Here is a 19,864-nt window from a genome sequence, read left to right as displayed (position 1 = left end):
CAACCACTGCGCCACCAGGGAAGCCCAAAGAGAAAGTATTTAATGTGAATACTAATGTAAACCATACTGTGTCAGTGTAGATTCAGCGAGTGTAACAAATGAACCACTCTGGTGTGGGATGCTGGTAGTGGGGGAGGCTGTGGGAGGGCCGGGGGACTATGAGAACTCTTACTTTCTGCTCAATTTTGCTGTGAACTTAAAAACTACTCAAAAGAAAAAAACCCCACCTCTTAAAAAGTGGTTCGAGGGTAGGAAGTTGTTTATGTTGTGATGAGGGGAGAGGCCACGTTAGAATGCATTAACTCTAGAAAAAACAATTCCTAAGGAATCAAGACAGCGTGGTTTACTTAGTCATCTATTCTGAGAACCCAGAGAGGAGTTGCACGCAGGCCCTGCCCTCTGAAAGTACTTATTCTTGGAAGGGAAGACATAGTTGGACAGAGATAGGCACAGCTCAGGGTGATCAGGCCTGCAAACTGCGGGCCAAGGGCCCTTAAGGAATGTAAGGAAGTCTACCTAAGGGGCTTATCAGAGACATTAAGTCAGATAAAAAGGATGGGGGTCTATGCAGGGCATGGGTTATAGGACTGTCTATGTGTCTACATTGGCGGCTGCAGAGCCAGCTGCACAATGGGACGGGGATACAGAATGAGGTCTACATGGCCCAGGCAATGAGGGTCTGAGTAGAGAAACTGGATGGGCATGGGTGGTATGATGTTGATTCTACATTGCTCAAGGAGTGTGGTCTGGAGTGGAACAGGTTCACACAGGGCTGACATGAAAGGAAGCATGGATTCCCAAAGGGCAGAAGGTAAAACGAGCTCCTGATGTGAAACACGGGTGTCTGTGGGGGAGACTTGTTTGGAGAGAGGAGCAGGATGGTGCTTCACATTTGGAACCTCACTGGTTATTTCTGCAGAGCATCAGGATGGCACGTGAAGGAAGCTTAGAAGAGGGATGATTTACTCAGTACCCTACTGGACCTGGGCAACACCTTTCCTCACCTGGCAGTGGGTAATGGGAAAGGGAGTGACACATGAAACAGTGCTCACAGTCTATCATCTCCAAAGCCTGGTCAGAGGCCAAGGGCCCGCTGGCTCCCCACAACCGCAGGTGAAGGGTGCTGCAGCCAGAGGAGCGTGAGCAATTTGTAAATGTGCCTTTTCCCCACAGCTGGCCTCTGCAGAGCCTCCACCCTTCTCCCTCAGGCACCAGTGTGGAAGCCCTGACAATCTGATAGACAAAGTAGGCCTAGCCAGTAGTGTAAAAAGCCCTGCCAGGTCTGACAAGAAGGGGAGATGGGCTGCAGAGAAATGGTCTGTAAAGAGTGGCCTGCCCCTAGCTCCTTCCTCCAGTCTCCATCACTTTTTTTCCCCTCCCTTTTCTCATGTCATCCTTTAATCTCAAATTATACTTTCTCTTTGACTCTTCCCAGCTGTGTGAGCTTGGTGTACTGGGGACCTTTGGTCAGCCCTGAGTAGCAGGGTCTTAGCCACGTTGCATGTTGCAACGCTTCCCTCCCCGCTTGACTATGTGGGCTTGGTTTTCTGTCACTGGGAGAGCATGGCACAGCAAGGTTTAGGCAGGTCTATTAAGGGTCAATCACACATCTAAGTTAAAACAAGGTCAGGGAAGGAAGCTGTGAAGCAGACTTCGGACTTTGGTTATCTTGCACTGAGTCCTGGGAAGTGTTGGAGATTTGTTGCTCTGTAATGTTAGAATTAGAAGCAGCTCACCTTCTCAAGGCCCCAAACTAGAAAAGAGCAAGTTGTAATTGGATGCCATCACCATCAATTATCTTGAATAAAGAGAGGTGTAGGTAACATTAGGAAAAAGAATCAGTGATCAGGCACGTCCCTTGAACTTTCTGTTTGGCCCTTCTAAGAGTAGAAATGGGGATGGGGGTCTCTGAGTCTTCGTATCTTTGGAATAGCTCACCAGGTCTTCACGTGCTTGGAACAGTTCAAGGAGAAGGACTTGACAGCAGAGGACTAAGAAACAAATGTGAGTAAGACATTATGACTTACTGCTATCTTGAGTAGAAAAATAAAGACTTTTTGAAAAACCCTTGGGACTTGTGTCTGTCTCCTGGAGTCCTGAATTTTTCACTCTATGTATTATAAAAATTACCTATTGATCCGGGGCCTGGCAAGGAAGGAACCTTTCTCCAATATTTGCCTGCAAATTTTCACTAAAGTACTTGAGCAAGTCACTTCATCTAAGGTGTTCCTGTTTGTAAAGTTGGAGTAATCGTGCGTAGCTCACAGAGTTGCTGTGAGGATGTGTGTGAACTGCACAGAGTGTGTGCTCAATAAATGGTAATAACTGTCACTAACCTTTTACAGGTCCTTCAGAACTCAGGTACATGAAGCTCCCTAGTTCAGGAAAAACCCTGGATAAAGACTAACTTGATTCTTCCTGTACTGATTGGTCTCAGTCTCCCCGTTTGAAAAATGTTACGTTAGATTAGCATTAGGTTGACGTTCCATTGACTAAAGCTGGCCTGAAGATATGTCTTGTTTGACCTACATAGGATTTAAAGAAGAAAACTGAGCCAACATTTGAAAATTAAGATGTTTTAAAAAGAAATCTAGTTTTCCAGCTTCTCTTGAAAAATCAGAAGATATGGCAATCCAGAGCCCACGTTCCTGCCTGGCAACAATCCACCAGGGCCAAAAGGAAGCTGCCTTCTTAGGCAGGGCATGCATTCTCAGTTTTCTAGGGCTCCTCTGGCCTTCTTTACTCATTTATATGATCTGCTTGGCCCTGTAGGTATTTCCACTTGTGCCCCTCTGGGCAGCTGGAAACTGTCCGTGCTTGGCACAGAGCAGTCACTTGATTATTGAGTCAGTGAATCACCTACTGTGTCTGCCTACCACTCTTTCTTATCTGGCCATAAAAAGAAATCCAAGTTTGTAGTTATTTGTGGTAGTTACTGAATATCTGATTTTCACTTTGGGAAGTGAATTGAACAAGTCCTTTCTGTCAGTCAGGATAGACTAGGTTAGGCTGCAGTAGCAAACAATCCCCACATCTCAGTGGCTTAAAACAATACAGGTTTATTTTTTGCTTACTCACACAAACCTAGACACAAAATGAAAATTCTCTCCTGTTTTCACATGCATGGAGACAGACATGAGTGCACAGGTATATACAGAATCACACGTCAAATAAATACCCTGGAACATGAACTCATGCAAAAATCTATTTAGATACTGGTTAACTTAAACTGCACAACTTTCTCTTTGTTGGGGATTTTAAGAGGTCCCAGGATCCGAGGAAGGTAAAAGAGTATCCACCTTCAGCCAAGGAAATGGCCATGCTACAAAAGGAGCCAAAAGCTAACAAAGCACCTGAAAGCTTTAAAAAAAGACTGAAGCTTGTGCTACATTAAATTCCATGCATAAATCTGTAAGTAAAATACCAAATATGCAATGCCTGCAGGCTGTTGCCCCCCTACCCCAGTAAGGCCTCCACCTCTGGGCTTCTAGCTCAGGAGGGAGATGGATCCCAGATGCCCAATATGCAGAGCCACGGAGGGGGCTGGACTGGGTCAGAGAGAGGGGACAACAGGCTGGAATCCTCTTTCTTCAGCAGGAGCTACAGACAGGAAGGAAGGGGGCAGGACCAGGTCACATCTATTTCCCCTCCCAGCAAACCCTCTCTTTTTACCCCATCTAATCCAGGCCCATTTTTCTTCACCTGGATTATAGCAAACACTTCCTCCTCACTGATTTTCCCACTTCTAGTCTTGCCTCATCCAATCCCTCCATCACAGCCACCATACTTGTCTTTCTAAAGCTCAGGGATTCAGAATATGTCCCTTACTCAGAAACATTCCCTTGCTCCCCTTCATGTACAGGTGCTTGTCTAGATGCCCAAGCCTGGCATGCCAGACCTCCATGATCAGAAGCCCCTCCATGCGCATCTGCTTCTGTTCCAGCAGTCCCTCCAGTCCCACACAGCATGTCCAATCCACCATTTTGGACAAGAGAAATCTCAGCCTTCCCTCTCTGTCCCCATAGGTGTTTCTCATGCCTCAAGATTCCTCTAGTTCTCTCCAGGTTTGTCACTGAGCTTTCTGAAGGCATCCAGGTTTCCCAAATAGAATGGAAGCTCCTTGAAGGCAGTTATCAAATCTCCTTCCAGGCCAGACCCTTGTTACCTCTTCAGCCCCTCTCCAGACTTCAGCAGGCAGTTTGGGTCCAGAGAAAAAGCCTTGGGCTGGAGTCAGGAGAACAGGCTTTGCCACTGTCTTGCTATATGCACTCAGGCAAGTCCCTGCCTCTCTCAGGGCCTCACTTTCCTTGACATCAGGGCACTGGACATTTGCTTTTGAGTACAAAAAGGATAAAACAGATTCACTGAATAACTCTCAGCTGTAATCCCAGGGGCTAGGTTGAAAAGCTTGGGGCCTGGGATATTGAACTTGTGACTTCCTGATCTACTTGGTTAGTCCCTGCTTACTCCAGTACCTCCATTTCTCAGTCATGCCTATCCCATCCCCTCCTTTTAAGGAACAGGTTACCTGGTGGGCCACAGGGGTGGCGCAGGGAAATCCAGGCATGGTTGGAAGGACCAGAAGGGGTCAGGCGGGGAGCCTGAAACGAATCTTTCAGTCCCATAAGAGCCTCGGCTGCCTCCCACTGCAGCTGCCACTCTGAGGGGTCAGAGGTCCAGTCCAGGCGAGAGGCTCTGGGGGCCTGCAAAGGAAAGAGAGAGAAGCAGACTGGGAATCCCCACTTCTGCCCACCTTCCAGGTGCTCCCTCTGCCCCTGGTTACTTCATTATCCCCTACTCTTCCCTTCCCCAAGCTCAACTTCCTCCCAGGGTCCTGGATCCCACTTTTTCCCCAGGACCTGCGGCTGCAGCAGAAGTGGGTCTGAGGTGCCACAGGGCTGAAGTTTCAGAGTCGAGCATCTGGAAATAAGGAGAAAAGATGCCAGAGGGATTAAACATGGACAGACAGGTACACGTGGAAACAGGGGCAGGATTTTGCTATGTTCTGATCTGGGAATCTGAGTGCCTGCTGGGTCATTAGGCTTTGTGGCCTTGGGCAAGTCCCGTCCTCTGTTATGGCCTGCTTTGTTTTCTGTAAAATGAAAGTATCTGTCAGCTTCTTCCTACCAGGGCTACTGTGAGGATTATGGGAAATAATTGGTGTCAGCTAAAAATAAAAAAACTGACAAAACATCTAGAGGGATTGAGGTGACTGTTCCTGCCCTACCAGAGTCTGGTTTCCTTCCCTCCTAGTTCCCCAATCGCCATGGAACTTGAGGAGCAGCTTGGCTCACCTTTAGGAAGCTTTCTCTAATGGCCTTTGGCCTCTCTCCTAGGCCTCTGAGGCTCTTAGCAGCATGTCGTCCCCCCCCCGCCCCGACTTCAGCAGGCAGTTCAACCCTATCTTATCTGTTTAAGTGGATTTAATAGCCACTACTTGTTTAAGGCCAGGGCTTGTGCTAGGTGTATTCCATATATTATTGCTAATTCTCATTATTACCAAGTAGTAGTGTCTCTGATTTACTGACAGAAAAAAAGGCTCAGAGAGGTAAAGATACTTGTACAAAGGTTCACAGCTAGGCAATGGCAGAGCTAGGAGAGCTCTGCCTCACCCATTAGTCTGAGACCTTTTCTTCTTCTTTATCATCTACTATGGTATCCAGCACAGGGTTAGGCACATCATAAACACGTATCTTTTTCTCCCTACTCACGTGTGGGGCAGGGTAGAGGGCCCTTGGGATTCTCCAGAAAGAGGAGCCATCAGTATTGGGCGAGATCCTGAGCAGGCTGGGAGGGGCCCACGAGTGGGCAGCCAGAGGGCAGTGCCACGGTCAAAGCCTAATGAGGGTAAGAGAATGCAGAGCGTATGCAGAGGTCATGGCTTGTCTTCCCTCTTCCTACCCTGTATCTTTTTCCTCTTGTCTTTCTGATACAGTGGTACCTAGTCATTCACATATCTCTTGAATTAATGTTGAATTCATCTTACCAGGGAAAGGATGCAGAGGGACAGCAGGTTCTTGGCATAGCAAGCGGCACACCACTGGGGTTGGTACGGAAAGGCCTGGAGGCAGCCAGTGTCCAGTGGCCAAAGGGCCTGGAGGCACTGGAGTCCGGGGCAAAGGCAAGGCTTCTGGGAGACAGCTGAGCAGCAGAGGCCCCTGGGAGTTCTCCTGCAGGGGGCATAGGTTGGAGTCAGGTACGAGGCTGGAGAAGGAATGGGTATGTTCCAGGATGTAGGTAGGACCCCAAAACTTTAGAGCTTGAAGGGCCATAAAATCCCACCGCTTCATTTTGTCCATGGAATAGAAGTGATTTGCCCAAGATGACACAGCAGTTCAGGGCTGGACCTAGAACCCCGGTGCTGAAGGCATACAGGAAGGGATCTGGGCAGGGGCTAAGACAGGGGTCCCCTCAGGGCCCAGTTTTTCCTTACCTTCTCAGGGGGTGTCAGTGCCAGTGGGACTGCCCTATGGGGAGTCTGAGGCTGGGGTGCTATGTTCTCCTTTCCAGCTGTGAGAGACCAGGGAGAGCTTTGGTGAGCTCTTTCTCCTGAGGGCCATCCCACTCCAGCCCCAAACTGAATTATCTCCCTCGGTCCCATTTCTACCCACAGACCTCACCGCACCCTCCCAACACTTAATCACATTTTGTAGTTGGGGAGGGTGAGGCCCAGAGAATAGAAACACCTTGCCCCAGGTCCCGCACCAGTTCAGTGGCAGGGCCGGGACTCTTTTTCCTACTTAGGCTTTCCCTGCCCACATTCCTGCCCTGGCCCTGGCCAGAGACACTCACGGTGGGCCCTCGGTTGAGTGACTCCCTTCCTGACACTGCTGGGCGCTTTGGGAGGAGCCGCCCCTTTCCTCATCTGTCCCCGAGCCAGGTGCCGCTTCAGCTGCGCCTCCTCCTGCCTACGCTGGGCCACCTGGGCAGCCATGACTCTTCGGCGCTCCCTAAGGAGGGGGGTGGCGAGTCAGAAGGCAGGTCAGCCGCCTTTTAGGTGAGGCCCATCCTCTCCCTTCCCTGGGTCTCATACTCACAAGACGAGGACACATTTGTGACACTTGCAAGCCTGAAAGAGGCAGAGGCGCTTGTGGCCCTTGAGGTGGGCAGTGACACCGTGACTGCGGCAGCGGGCGCAGGTCGGAGAGCGACTGACAGCTCTCCTGGGGACGCGCTCCACGCCCTGGGGGGCTCTAGTCTCAGCCCCTGTGGCCGAGTCTGAGGGGCAGTGCTGGACAGCAGGCATTTCATTGGGTTCCATGTGTCTAGGGGCAGAAGTGGAGGGTCAGGGTGGACACGTGGGCCCTCTCCCGACCAGCCCTCTTGCCTCTGGGAGGCCACGCCTGAAGGATTTTTCCACTCCTGGACTCAGCTGTCACCCTGAGTCTCCCCTGGCTTTCTCCTTCTTCACTTTCCTCAGGCACCATCTTTCCCAAGAACCTCTCTCTTTCCTTTCTTGTGCATCTTTCGAGCCAAACATTATTCTCCGCTCACATGTTCCCTTCCAGGCAGAAATCCCAGTTTGGGGCATACTCGCGCACCCTCACGCCCTCTGCAGCAGTTCTTACACCCGCCTCCCACCAACACCCCATTCCCACAGTTTCCCCGGCATTCTCTTCAACCATTATCATCCTTCCCTCCTGCATTTATCCAATTCCCACACATAACGTTTATGCTCCCCTTTCAATTCTTAGCCTCACGTACGCCCTGCAATTCAATTTCTCCCCCGCAACCCTTTTAATCAGACCACTCCCTTGCACCTCAGTAACTACATCATTCTCATGGATCCCTTGCCTCACTTTCAAGAATTATTTTCATTCCTTCAGCAAAGGTTTACTGAGCCCCTTCCATGTGTCAGGCCCTGATCGAGGCCCAAAGCCCCCTCCCCAAGGCCCAAATTCCTCTCTTGCACCCACACGCCTTCCAAACTAAGGCAAACCCGCGCCGTCGCTGCGCCCGGCCTTTACGCGCCTTCGCCCATTCCCAACAAGCAGCCTCGAACCGCGCCCGCCACACCTCCCCATTCATCTGTTCCTCGCGTGCACCCCCTTCTGCAGCTGTCCCCGCGGCCTCGCCCTGCTCCAGGGTCCCAGGGAGGGGTCGGGGCTCGGGGAGCGCGCTCAGGAGCCGCGGTGGGGGATGGGCGAAGGGGCCGCGAGGACCGTTAGTGGGGAGGCGAGGGGATGTCTGGGGCAGGGAGGCCAGCGCAAGACAGGGAGGGGAAGAGACGGGAGGGGCGGGGTCGCGTTCGCGTCGTCAGCCTGCTGTTACCACAGCCTCGAGCGGAGTCAGGCTCAGGATGAGGCGAAAGAAGGTGGTGAGGCAGTGGCGTGAGGAATGGCCTCGCTCGCGCCACTTTTCCCGCCCCTTCTTACAAGGACCAATGAGCTTCAAGCGGCGCCTTCTGCCGCCGAGGCGAGCGACCAGTGCGCTTCAAGATCCTTCACTGACGGCCCGCCCCTTTACCTCCGGCCCGCTTCTCCTCGCGCCAGACTATCAGGCCAGCCAATAGAGCGTCGAGTTGAGTCTCGTGACACTTCTCCCTCCTCGTGTGATTTGCCTTCCCAGACTGTTCTTTCCCTTTTTGGGGAGGTGGCCAATGGGGCGTCGAGTAACGCTTCCAGGACTAGGCTGGCCCTGCCCCCCAGGAATGGCTGCCCGGCCCGCCCTCCCGCGCACGCGCAGTCTCGCAGGGACGGCACCTCTTGAGCGTTTGTCTTCGACTCTGCGCGGGCGGCTACTCTTTGCTGTGTGGACGCCAGTGTTTTCGCACTTCTCTCCCGCTGCCCAACTCCCGATCTACCTGTCTCCTTTTATGTTCCCTGTGCTGTGATATCCCTGTTTCCTTCCTGGGTCCCACCTTCTCACGCTGAGACCCATTCCTTGTGTCTCTTATCGTCCGCGCTGGTGCTGATTTTCCTAACTCTGACATTTTCCGTCTCTGAGAGCCTCTCTCTCTGCCTGTTCATCCTGCTGATTTTCGGAACCTCTTTCTCCACGTGCCTCATTCCCTCATAGCCTGGACCCCTGCCCCTCCCATCCTCCTCTTCGCTTCCCGAGACGCTTCTGTGGTTTTTCTGTCTTTTTAGCCCTTTCCACCCTCTGTGTTCATCCTCCTCCCGGATTGCACCCCATTCTCGGTGCTCCACTCTCTAATTGTAGCCTTCTCTGTGCATCTCTACTAGACCCATCTCACGGTTTCCCTCCCCATTCCCTGTGGTGTCCCCTTTTCTCTATGCATTCTGCCCTGTCTCCTTTTCTCTCTTTGAGCCTCTAAGATTGTCTCCTCTCTCCCCTGAGAACCCGGTCCTTGTGCCCCACTCCTCATTTTTCTGCCGCTCCCGATTGTGCTTTCTCTGCTCCCTGCAAGGTTCCATTCCAACAGTTTGCTCCTCCTTGTCTGTGTGGTTTCTCTTTTGTAGGGATAGCATCGCCTCTGACCACCACTCCATCCCTTTTTCCTTGAGGATTTCATTCCACTCTTTTCTGGTTGTGTCCGTGCTTGTTCTCAGATTGCTGGGTCCCGTTGTTTTGCGTTCCCAGGCAGGTGTGTGCCATCTTCTCTGCTTGGTCCAACTCCTTTGTTTGATCCTTTGTCAGCCTTCATTTCCCCTTCCTGTGTCCCATCTTTTCTGCTGGTCTTGGCCTCTTAGCTTGCCGCAGATTTCTGGGTTACGGATCCTGTGTCAGGTATTCTGGACAGAGAAGTGTGCCAGAAGTGACCTCTAGCTGGACTGCTGTGCAGGGGGGCAGTACTAGACGAAGTTGGAAAGGTGGTTTGGGGCCAGTCTGGGGGAGGAAGGGTGAAGGTGTGTGGAATGCTTTAATGCCAGCTGAAGCAATTGACATTAAACCTTTAGGTAGTGGAGAGAGAGATAGGGGGACCAACATTTTTGGAGAGCTTAGCTCTTGCCTGGCACTTTATACTAATAATCTTATTAATTTTCAACAATGACTCTGTGGGATATATTACTAATATATTTTATAAATGAGTTCAATAAGATGCACAAGATTACACAGCCAGACAACGGAGAGGTAAAGATTCCAACGTTGGTCTGTCTTTGAGTCCAAAGTCTATCAACTTTGTACAACCTACAGTGTTTTAGTTATTTCCAGTAATCCCCAGTTCCCCACTTTTATTCTCTAACTGTTGCATAGGCACTCATTTCAGGCGGCTCACGCATATCTTTTAGTGTGTGTGTGTTCTTGCAAGATGTGCGGTGTTTTATGTGCATGGTGCTTCAATTGACGCGAATGACATTATTTACTGTTTAAAATAATCAGCACTGTTTATATGAGCCAGTGCATGTGATGCGTGCATCTAACCAGTTGCTTCTAACTGCTGCGTGATATTCCATGGTGTGCATCCCCTGCGTGTCACATGTTCACTAGGTCTCAGGGAGGGACGCCCACATTGCCGTCAGCTCAGTCACCATAATAATGCTACATTCTCATGTGTTCCTTTGTAGTTGAAGGTGGAAATCTCTGTTATGTGTACCTAGGATATACCAGAGATGGCTCTTTGTAAGCCTAATTTGACTAAGTATTGCCAGACTCCTCCTCACAATGAATGATGCTTTGGGTCTGAGACACTGTTCAGAACTCCTCCCTTCCTCAGGGTCCAGAAGAGGACCCTATCCCTGGCCCCAACTACCCCATGAGCAGCAGTGCACAAGGGTCTGTGTAGCCCCATAGTTTTCCAGCTTTCTGATCCCTCGCCAGTCTGATAGATGCACATTTGAATACATTGTATTTCTCTGATTATTGCTGAGCTGGGGTGTTTCTTCATACGCTTGTTAGCCTTTCTGTTTTTGTTTGTTTGTTTTGTTTTGTTATGCGGTACGTAGGCCTCTCACTGCTGTGGCCTCTCCCGTTGCGGAGCACAGGCTCCGGACGCGCAGGCTCAGCGGCCATGGCTCACGGGCCCAGCCGCTCCGCAGCACATGGGATCTTCCCGGACCGGGGCACGAACCCGTGTCCCCTGCATCGGCAGGCAGACTCTCAACCACTGCGCCACCAGGGAAGCCGCCTGGTTTGTTTTTGAGATTGCTTCTTCATATGCTTGGTCCATTCCCCTGCTGGGGTTGCTCTCTTTTTCTTGTCAATTTGCCTGAGATCCTTGACCATTCTCGTTTTAAGACTTTGTATACGCTCTTATGCCAATTTTGGCACTTCATATTATTTTAGAAACTTATCCACTTCATCTGGGTTTTCAAATTTATAAATGTAGAGTTGTTAATGACACTTTTATTATTCTTAGAATATGTGATGTCTGTTAATTTTTATTTTTCATTCTGTATTTTATTTGCATCTTTTTTTCTTGATTAGAGTTGCCAGAGAATTATCTTAGTAATATTGTCAAAGAATGAATATTAGTCTTTTGTAATACTTTTTTGTTGTTTTCTATTTCATTGATTTCTGTCATCTTTATTTCTATCCCTTTTGGGGGGATGCTTTGTTGTCTCTTATATAACTTCTTGAGTTAATTCATAAACATTTTGTAATTCTTCTTGTTTCCTGATAAATGTATTTAAATTATAAATTTACTTCTGAATATTGATTTAGAAATCAGAGTCCCAAATTTTGATGTGTATTTAAAAAAACTTTTGATGTTGAAATGATTATTGGCTTACAAGAAGTTGCAAAAATTTTATATAGAGTCCCTTAAACCCTTCTTCCAGTTCCCCATAGGGACATCCTGTATAACTGTAGTATATGAGCAGGAAATTGACATTGGTATATTACTCTTAACTAACTTACAGGCCTTATTCAGTTTTCATCAGATTTTACGTGCACGTGTGTGTGTGTGACATGTAGTATGTTTGCTATTATTCAGTTCTAAATACTTTTTAATTTCTTTTTCGAGTCAAGGGTTATTTAGTAATATGTTGGTTAACTCCTACACACACATTTGTTGTTCTGATCTCATTGTCTCTGGATGGAGAATAGCCTGTATGATAGGGATCCTTTGAATAAGCCAGCGTCCTCTGCTCAGCACCATGTCCAGTGGCAGAACCTAAGCAGGAGAGTGAAGAGTCAGGATTTGAGAAGCTAATGTGGGTTCGGGTTAGGTTGGAAGAGAGACTATGGAGATGGGAAGACCTGTGTCCCTGAAGGGCTCAGGGAGCCTATGTTAATGAAAATGATAATCAACTTTCTGCTCCAGAAACAGTGACCCAGAAGCTGACAAGAACTGAGCTTGAGACCTAGATTGAAATTGGTTCCAGACTGAGGCCCGGCATCCAGGACCCAGACACAGGACCATGGGACCTCAGCATTTGAGCCCTGTGCAGCTGCTCTGTCTCCTAGGGGCCATTTCCACTCTGCCTTGTATGTCCTGTGGGGCTGGACCCTTAGGGACCCTCTTGGCTGGGATGGGAGGGCTGGATTCATGTCACTGGGGGAAGGAAAGCTGCATATCTGGGTCCCTTGGGAGACAGGGTCTGTGGAGGCTGAGCTCTTGATTGGCGGTTCGGGGCTGAGAAGGCAATGTGAGGGGCAGGTGACTGGAAGAACATTCTCTCTTTAGGGGCTGGAGCGCTTTTGTGTTATGAAGCAACATCTTCCCTCTTCAGAGCTGTTGATCTCCATAACTGGCAATGGCTTCTGATGAGGAGCATGGTGTGTAAACTGAGTGAGGGCTGTGAGGAGACGCTGGTGTTCATCGAGACAGGTGAACGGGGGTGACTTTGCTACATTTTGTTTGCTTGGTCTTCTGACCCCACCTCCATTCCTAGCACCCAGGGACTCTGGACTTGAGTTCCAGATATCTACCCCATTATATGTTTGGGAACAGCATCCAGACATCGGCAGGAGAGGGGCAGGACCCAGCTGGTTGTGGTGTGGGCTGGATAAGAGGACACAATGGAGGTGGACAGATCCCAGGAGGAGAGGGGGACTCTAGGAGAGAAGACAAGTTTGGGATACAAGGGAGAGAGGCGCAGACGGGCTCCTGTGGGGAGAAGAGTGAGGAGAGGCAGATGAGACGTGGGAAATCTGAGTGGTGAGTGGACAGTGGGGGAGGGGCAAAGTTGGTGATGGGGCAGCAGGAAGAGCAGGGCATGGGCTGGGAGCTTGAACTGGGTGTGGCCAGCGACACTGATCAGAGCTCTCCAATCTTCTGCCCTGCAGGGACCAAAAGGGGAGTTGTGGGTTTTAAAGGCTGCAGCCCAGCTTCATCTTACCCCCCGCAAGTCTCCTACCTCGTTTCGCCGCCCGGATTGTCCATTGCCTCCTATAGCCGTGTCTGCCGGACATACCTCTGCAATAACCTCACCAACATGGATCATTTTGTGAAACTCAAGGCCAAGGCTCCTAAGACTTTAGCATCTTCTTCCCATAGCTGCCCAACCTGTGTGGGCGAGCACTCCAAGGACTGCCTCCCAAATTTTGTCACCACCGAGGCTTGCCCCAACAATGCTACTGAGTGCTACAGTTCCACCTTAAAATTTCAGGCGGGTGAGAGAAGAGAAACTTTCTTTCTCAGATGCCTGCTCTAGGCCTGCTGCCTTCCCGTCTCTGAGGGAGGTGGGTGGGACTGAGGTCTCATGGTCCTGTGTCTGGGTCCTGGGGGATGGGGGTTGTGGCACGTAATTCCAAGGAGGAGGGGAGAAGGTGCCTGGTACCTGAGTGTTTGGTGGGAGAGCAGGGGTCCTGGTTTGTGAGGGGTGTCTGGAAGGAGGGGTAGGATGTTTGAGTCTTGAAAGTGTCTCTGACTCCTTGCTCTCTTCCTTACAGGGTATCTCAATACCACCTTCCTCCTCATGGGCTGTGCTCGTGAATACACCGGTATTTTATCCCACTTTCACCATATTGGCAGCATCAGAGTGACTGAGGCCATCAACATCTTAGACAAGGCCCAGTTTGCTGGTGCAGAGCCCTCTAGTGGGAGACCTGCTTGGAGCATCCTCTTAGGCCTTCTGTTTGCCCTCAGGGACTGACGATCTAGCTGGACCAAATACCCCTACCCCTTCACATAGTGAAATAAAGTTACGGAGTTGCCTTTCTGCCTTGTCCTGTGGTCCATGAGGGTTGTGGAGGCGTGAAAGGTCTGAGGAGGGCCAGACGTGTCCAGGGAGGCAGAGGGGAGGGGCAGGTAATGGGCAGTGCTTGCTGTGAAGTGCGCAGGGGGCTTGGGGAGGAGGATCATTGGCAAAGTGACAGAATCATGCCCAGCAAGCAGGAGAAACCTAAACACTCCCCTTCGCCGCTGCCTCCTGAGGACCTGAGTTCTAGCCTGGGTTCAGCCATTGACTTGGAGATCCTGGCCAAACCTTCTCCCTTTTTGGGCTTCCATTTCCTCCCCTTTATAATGAAGGCCTTGTAGGGAAGTCATAGGGATTATAAATTCAATTTGAGTAAAGTTTAAAACCATATATTTTATGATAAAGCACCTTTAACTTAAGATGGCCAGAGCACTGACACTGATATGATATATTTGCTGTAAAGAGAATTATGAAAGTTTTATTTTCCTGATATTAAAAGTTACTTAATGAAGAATTGTTTCCATTAAAAAAAATAAAATGAAGGCCTTATGAATTAGAAGTGTGGCTCATTCGTATGAGATACTGTGGTAGTATCTGGCTAGGGTTTTTTTGTTTGTTGTGTTTTGCTTTTGGTGCAAAAAATTTATTAAATGAAAATGGACGTGGATACAAAGGGCACGTGGTACGTGAGTGAGACATGTTCTGAGCCAGCCAGACTCAAGGTTGCAAGGTCACTTTTTTTCCAGCTTTACTGAGGTATAATTGACAAAACTGCAATATAGTTAAAGTGTACCACATGATGGTGTGATATATGTATACATCTAAAAGGATTCCTACCACTGAGTAAGCTAACACATTCATCACCTCACATATGTACCCTTTTCTTTCTTCTGATGAGAACACAAGTTCTATTCTCTTAGCAAATTGCAGTTATACAATGCAGTATTATCAACTATAGTCAACATGTTATACATTAGATTCTCAGACCCTATTCATCTTATAACTGAAAGTTTGTACTCTTTTACCAACTTTTCCCTATTTTCCCCAACCCTAGCCCCTGGCAACCAGCTTTTGAATCTCTGTTTCTATGAGTTCAATTTTTTTTTTTTTTTTTTGCGGTACGCGGGCCTCTCACTGTTGTGGCCTCTCCCGTTGCAGAGCACAGGCTCTGGACGCGCAGGCTCAGCGGCCATGGCTCATGGGCCCAGCCACTCCGCGGCATGTGGGATCTTCCCGGACCGGGGCACGAACCCGTGTCCCCTGCATCGGCAGGCGGACTCTCAACCACTGCGCCACCAGGGAAGCCCTCCAAGGCCCATTCTTGACCATGGTGTGTACTGCCTCTGGGCACACTGTCCTGTTGGTGAGGCTGTGTCTTGCCATGTGACAGGGAATGGCCTTGGGCCCCAGTCTGAGCTCTGAGCCTGTGTGAGCCTTCCTGTGTGTGTCTGGAGCCAACTCCAGTTCTATCCTTGGCTAATGATGATGTCTATGGCAGGGAGGATGATGAGTCTGGGGGTCTCTGGGCCCGGCGGCTATGTCTGTTTCTTTCCTGCACAGGAAATTCCCAAAGGTCCTCACTTGGATTGACACATACTCCTAATCCAGAAAGGACTTCATGTGTGCCTCTGCCTGAGGCTTGTAGCATCTCTCTTGGTCTGTCAGTGTTTCTCCAGCCTGATGAGATCTGTAAATAATGTGACCCCCTAGGGAACCCAGGTGACAGCACTTCCTTCTCCCAAGTGAAGGTTAGGCTGTCCAAAGCCAACCCAGGGTCCCTTAGTCCTAGGAGTAGGAGTCAAGAAGTTAGGTCCTAGGGCAGCCAGGCTGAGGCAGGTGGACTGACAACGAATGGATGAGCGGATTGAATGAATGATGGTGGGACAGGGCTGTTTGGAGCTGTACTGCACCCCTCCTCCAGGCATTCCCCACTATGGGGCACCCCTTCCTCCTTCCTTTCCCTGACTCACCCTTAAACTTCCTTTTTGGACAGCAGCTTCTAAACCTCTTCCTCATTACCGTCGCAAGAGTGTCAGAGACTTGGGACTTCTTAACGCATCCCAGTGGGTGAGACTCTGCGCTTCCACTGCAGGGGGAACAGGTTCGATCCCTGGTCGGGGAACTAAGATTCCCACATGCCCCAGTGTGGCCAAAAAAAAAAAAATGTGGCTCATACCTGAAAATCGTGCTTGAACCATTTCCCACCTTAGAAACACCGAGGGCAGGAGTTGCCCACGGTCACACAGCGAGTCCGGAGCCGGAAGAGGAATCCTGGTCCGGGACACTCACATTCTGGACTCCCCTCCCAAGATGGTACTGGGATGTCTGATAGTCTCTCTGCTGGGTGTGGTATTTCCCTCTCACATCACCCGCTTCTCTCAGTGGATTATCCCCGCACACCCGCCCCATAGGGCAGAAATGAGCCAGTCTACGGGCTCCCCCACTTCCTGTGGCAGGACGTCAGTCCACTCGGTCCCCAGTTTCCCATAGGATGTCTAAAGTACCTTCAGGGCTGCTGCTCACCCCCGCCCGCTCACCTCTGGCTTTGTCTTTTAGCCACCGTCGGCGCCTACGGCTCTTGGACCCCTCTTGGGCCCTTTTCGCGGTCCCGTCCCCCTAGCTTGCTCCATCAGTCCAATGTGGTCCCCGATCCTGGGGCTAATTCCAGAGGCCAGGGCCGAATCCAGCCGCCAGTCCCGGCCCCTAGGACCAATCCTTGCTATCGGGCCCTCAACACCACCCAGTCCCGGACTTGCTCCTCTCTGGGTCGCGCCCCAAGAGCAATCCGGGCTTCACTCCATTGCGGGGCCCCGCCCTCCATGGCTAAGGACTGAGGCCTGGCCCCGCCCCCTTACGCGCATTGAAGAGACCACGGACCAACAACAAATGCAGCCCTGGAGGCGGCAACAGCGTCTTTCTGGCCGAACTAGTGGGGAGTCCCGCGGGGGTCTCTCCAGCGGGGAAGCCTGGGTCTTTTCACGTGTTGACTGTAAGTGTCGTTTCCCCACTGCACTTGCCACATAAGAATCATCTAGAACGCATCCCGCCCACCCGCTGGAGCAGGAGACAAGGCTAGGGGCGAGGGGCCCGCCAGGTCCTCAGGCAATTGGAAATCGGGCGGGGCGACAGTGCCTGAGGCAAAGCTCTGTCTGTGAGCCATTGGAGGAGGCAGCCCCACCCTTTCCTCCGCCTTCTGTGCTCTAGTTCTCCTATTCTCTTTCTCAGGGTTCTTTTCTCTGCCCTCTCCTTTCTGGCGAGAATGGACGTGAGTGGATGGTGGACCTAAGAGTGATCAATGACTGCGCACTGGTCCCGAGCTGCGCATCGCCTCGCTGGAGGGAGAGAGAGCGTGACTCCAGCCTGGGAAAAGGCGGGAAACGGAGGAGGCTCGCGCATGCGCACAAATCAACTCTTTCCGAAGGTGCCGGAGAGGCGGCTTTGGCTGTGGCGGCGCTGTGGTGAAGGCGTCCCTTGAGACTGGGTTCGGGAGGCCCAGGGAGACCGCTGTTTAGCACCAGAAGCACCATCCCGCCCCTCCTCCCCGCCCTCCCAAAGCACACGAGCAGCCGTGGCACTGAGAGACCCGGATGACCCTCTGCTCCTCAGTCCTGAGAGAGGCGGCCCAGCCCTTCCGGGGGACACAGGCCTCTGGGCTGAGACCCCCATTACCAGCCTTCGGACTAACCGTCCTCACAGTGCCCTCAGCTTCCGGAGTGCGGCCGCCTTGTTTCCCCCCCTCTGGCTATCTCACCGAGTCTCCCCACGTCCCCCGGAGAGAACTTGCGCCCCCCCTTGTGCAGGGCAGGGCTTCTGAGCGCAGAGAAGGAGCTCAGGGCCCGAGCCTGCTCCCCGGGGGCACCATGGCCGGCTTCGGAGGAGGGGCAGGGATGCTGCCGCCAGTGGAGTCTTGTGCCCACGACCCGCCCACACCGCTCCCCCAGCTCTCCCTCCCGTCAGCGCCGACCTTGCCTGGGACTTGGGCGGAGCCCCAGTGCCTCTCCCAGGCGCCCCCTTCCTGAGATCACAACCCACGAGGCCGTGGGCCCGGCGGGACTGGGACTCCCTGGAGACAAGTGTCCTCCTGCCCACTGGACAACCCAGAGAGCTCAAGGGTCGCTCCTGCCCGGTTTTCGGCCTGGCCTGCGTGGACACTCGCCGAAGGTAAGGGTCCACGTTCAGCAGGGTGCCGCGGTGGCCCCCTTGGTGCCCGCCCCAGAGCGGTGCTCAGAGTTGGGGGCCCAAGGGGTGAGTACGGGCCCCTCGCCCAGGGCCTTTTTTAGTTTCTGTTTGATTCCCCCCAGATCCCCGCGGGGAGGCAGCCTGGAGCAGGGGAAGGAGTCAGAGGCTCGCTGGGGGTCCTGGCTTGGCCAGCCCCTAACTGCCCAGCCTCCTGCAGGATCCCTCTCTTCTCTAGGGCTCAGCTTCCTCCTCCGTCAAATGGGGCTGTTGATCTGTGTCTGCAGGACTGTTGCGGGGTCACCTGAGCTCACCTGACATTCTGGCAGGCCTAAGTTCTTCCTGACCAAATGAATGACCATCCCTGGGAGGCCCCCTTCCTCCCAGCTCAACTTACCTGGGTTCCAGTAGTGTCTGGGGTTCTGGCTGCTGGTTTTCTTACTGGGTAATGACGTCCCACCAAATCCTGACATCACTTCATAACCAGGTTTCCCCTTGAAGACCAGCTTCATTCCCTGGGCCACTGTTCCACCCCTCTGGGCTGGCGAATTGGTCTCTAACGTAAACCCTAAATCCAAATCTGCACCAGAATCTACTACCCGTTCAAGAAATGTCTTATGTTCTGAGGCCGGTTGCTGTATGGATGGTTCGTTTGGTTTTGACAGAAATTGCCACTCAGCCAAAGATCCCTCTTGGGATTTGGCTCCCTGGGCTGGAGCTGCGTGCTGAGCTGTAGGGTCTGACTGTCTCCATCTCTCTTGGGACATCAGTTCCGTCTGGGCAGGTGGTCCATTTTGGGGTCCAGGTCCTACCTGGGCTCCAGCTCCCTCTCTCAATTCCAGCTCCTGTTGAGTTCTAGAATCTTTTCCTGGCCCAGGTCTGTGCTGTGAGGCAGCTTCCTGTTTCCTGAAGGGCACCCTTTGGATGGGAGGTGACTGCTGTGGTGCAGGCTCCTGTGGGGCAAGAAATTCCTGCTGCAAAGCAGATTTTTGCTGTGCTCGAGGTTCCTGCTGGGATTCAGCTTCAGGGGGCTCCTGCTGCGGGAGGGCCTTTGCTGTGAAGTGCATTCCCGCTGGGTATCCGGTCCCTACTGAGCCTTAGATGCTGCCTGGGCTGTGGGTGTTTTTCTGGCCCAGACTCTTACTGGGTGATAGGTGTCTGGTGTGGCTTTGATTCTCAGATGGGCCTAAATACTGACTTAGAACCTGGCTCCACTGTTGTTTTTTTTCTCAAGGGAGATATTGATCTCCCAGGCTTCATTCCTCTGGGCTTTCACAGACCTCCTTTGTCACAGATCCCTCAGTGGTTACTCACGATGACACCTCCATTTGGGTTCCACTCCTTCATCCTGGCATCCCTGCTCTTCCTAAGGCAGTTGGCACATGGGCTGACCACAGCTGCCTCCCCACTCCTGTGCCAAATGAAGCGCTCGTGTGCCTCCTGCTGTGGGAGGAGGGATTGGGGGCAGAGGGAGGCTGAGAGCCCAGCACTCTCCTACCAGAGGAGGCCCCACTCACCATTCAGTTAAAATGTTTCTTCTCATAAGGCCAGCACCCCAACTTAGTCCTCTGTTTCATCTGGATGACAGAAGCCAGATTCTGGAGGAGTATTCCTTTTCTGTTCTCTCCGTCTGATGTTTGAGGAAAGGGTCAGAGAGGGAAGCAGGATCTACCCTGTTGTAATTGTTTCCTCTTTATTCATTC

At 51.6% G+C, this 19,864-nt stretch overlaps 2 protein-coding genes across 3 annotated transcripts; one reads left to right on the top strand and one right to left on the bottom strand.

Annotated features, from left to right (window-relative positions):
- Nucleotides 1-3,553: 3,553 nt before the first annotated feature.
- On the bottom strand, nt 3,554-7,261 carry DMRTC2 (DMRT like family C2). Its single transcript, XM_065899232.1, has 8 exons — nt 7,038-7,261; nt 6,793-6,950; nt 6,434-6,510; nt 5,987-6,167; nt 5,712-5,838; nt 4,860-4,920; nt 4,529-4,703; nt 3,554-3,600 (listed from the first exon to the last, which is right to left on the bottom strand). The coding sequence occupies exons 1-8, from the start codon at nt 7,259-7,261 to the stop codon at nt 3,554-3,556; spliced, it is 1,050 nt and encodes a 349-aa protein (XP_065755304.1).
- Nucleotides 7,262-9,430: 2,169 nt separating this feature from the next.
- On the top strand, nt 9,431-14,001 carry LYPD4 (LY6/PLAUR domain containing 4). 2 transcript variants are annotated; one of them, XM_065899060.1, is made up of 5 exons: nt 9,431-9,547; nt 12,167-12,330; nt 12,530-12,673; nt 13,132-13,458; nt 13,738-14,001. In XM_065899060.1, the coding sequence occupies exons 2-5, from the start codon at nt 12,264-12,266 to the stop codon at nt 13,938-13,940; spliced, it is 741 nt and encodes a 246-aa protein (XP_065755132.1). In that variant the 5' UTR covers nt 9,431-9,547; nt 12,167-12,263; the 3' UTR covers nt 13,941-14,001. The 2 variants fall into 2 exon arrangements, with proteins under 2 accessions (XP_065755132.1, XP_065755133.1); XM_065899061.1 differs by lacking the exons at nt 9,431-9,547; nt 12,530-12,673 and having other exon boundaries at nt 12,264-12,361; nt 13,124-13,458.
- Nucleotides 14,002-19,864: the final 5,863 nt, after the last annotated feature.

Source organism: Phocoena phocoena, chromosome 20 (assembly GCF_963924675.1).
Source record: "Phocoena phocoena chromosome 20, mPhoPho1.1, whole genome shotgun sequence".
Lineage (NCBI taxonomy): Eukaryota > Metazoa > Chordata > Mammalia > Artiodactyla > Phocoenidae > Phocoena > Phocoena phocoena.
Note: the sequence above shows the minus strand (reverse complement) of the source record. Positions and strands in the feature narration are given on the sequence as shown.

What these genes read in the sequence shown, in the direction of transcription:
- LYPD4 (XM_065899060.1), top strand. Translation starts at nt 12,264, where the DNA reads ATGGGACCTCAGCATTTGAGCCCTGTGCAGCTGCTCTGTCTCCTAGGG. An exon ending in GCTGGTGTTCATCGAGACAG is followed by an intron (nt 12,674 to 13,131) that starts GTGAACGGGGGT and finishes TCTGCCCTGCAG; the next exon opens with GGACCAAAAGGGGAGTTGTG. An exon ending in CACCTTAAAATTTCAGGCGG is followed by an intron (nt 13,459 to 13,737) that starts GTGAGAGAAGAG and finishes TCTTCCTTACAG; the next exon opens with GGTATCTCAATACCACCTTC.
- DMRTC2 (XM_065899232.1), bottom strand. Translation starts at nt 7,261, where the DNA reads ATGGAACCCAATGAAATGCCTGCTGTCCAGCACTGCCCCTCAGACTCG. An exon ending in CCCTCTGCATCCTTTCCCTG is followed by an intron (nt 5,839 to 5,986) that starts GTAAGATGAATT and finishes TACCCTCATTAG; the next exon opens with GCTTTGACCGTGGCACTGCC. An exon ending in CACTTCTGCTGCAGCCGCAG is followed by an intron (nt 4,704 to 4,859) that starts GTCCTGGGGAAA and finishes TTTCCTTTGCAG; the next exon opens with GCCCCCAGAGCCTCTCGCCT.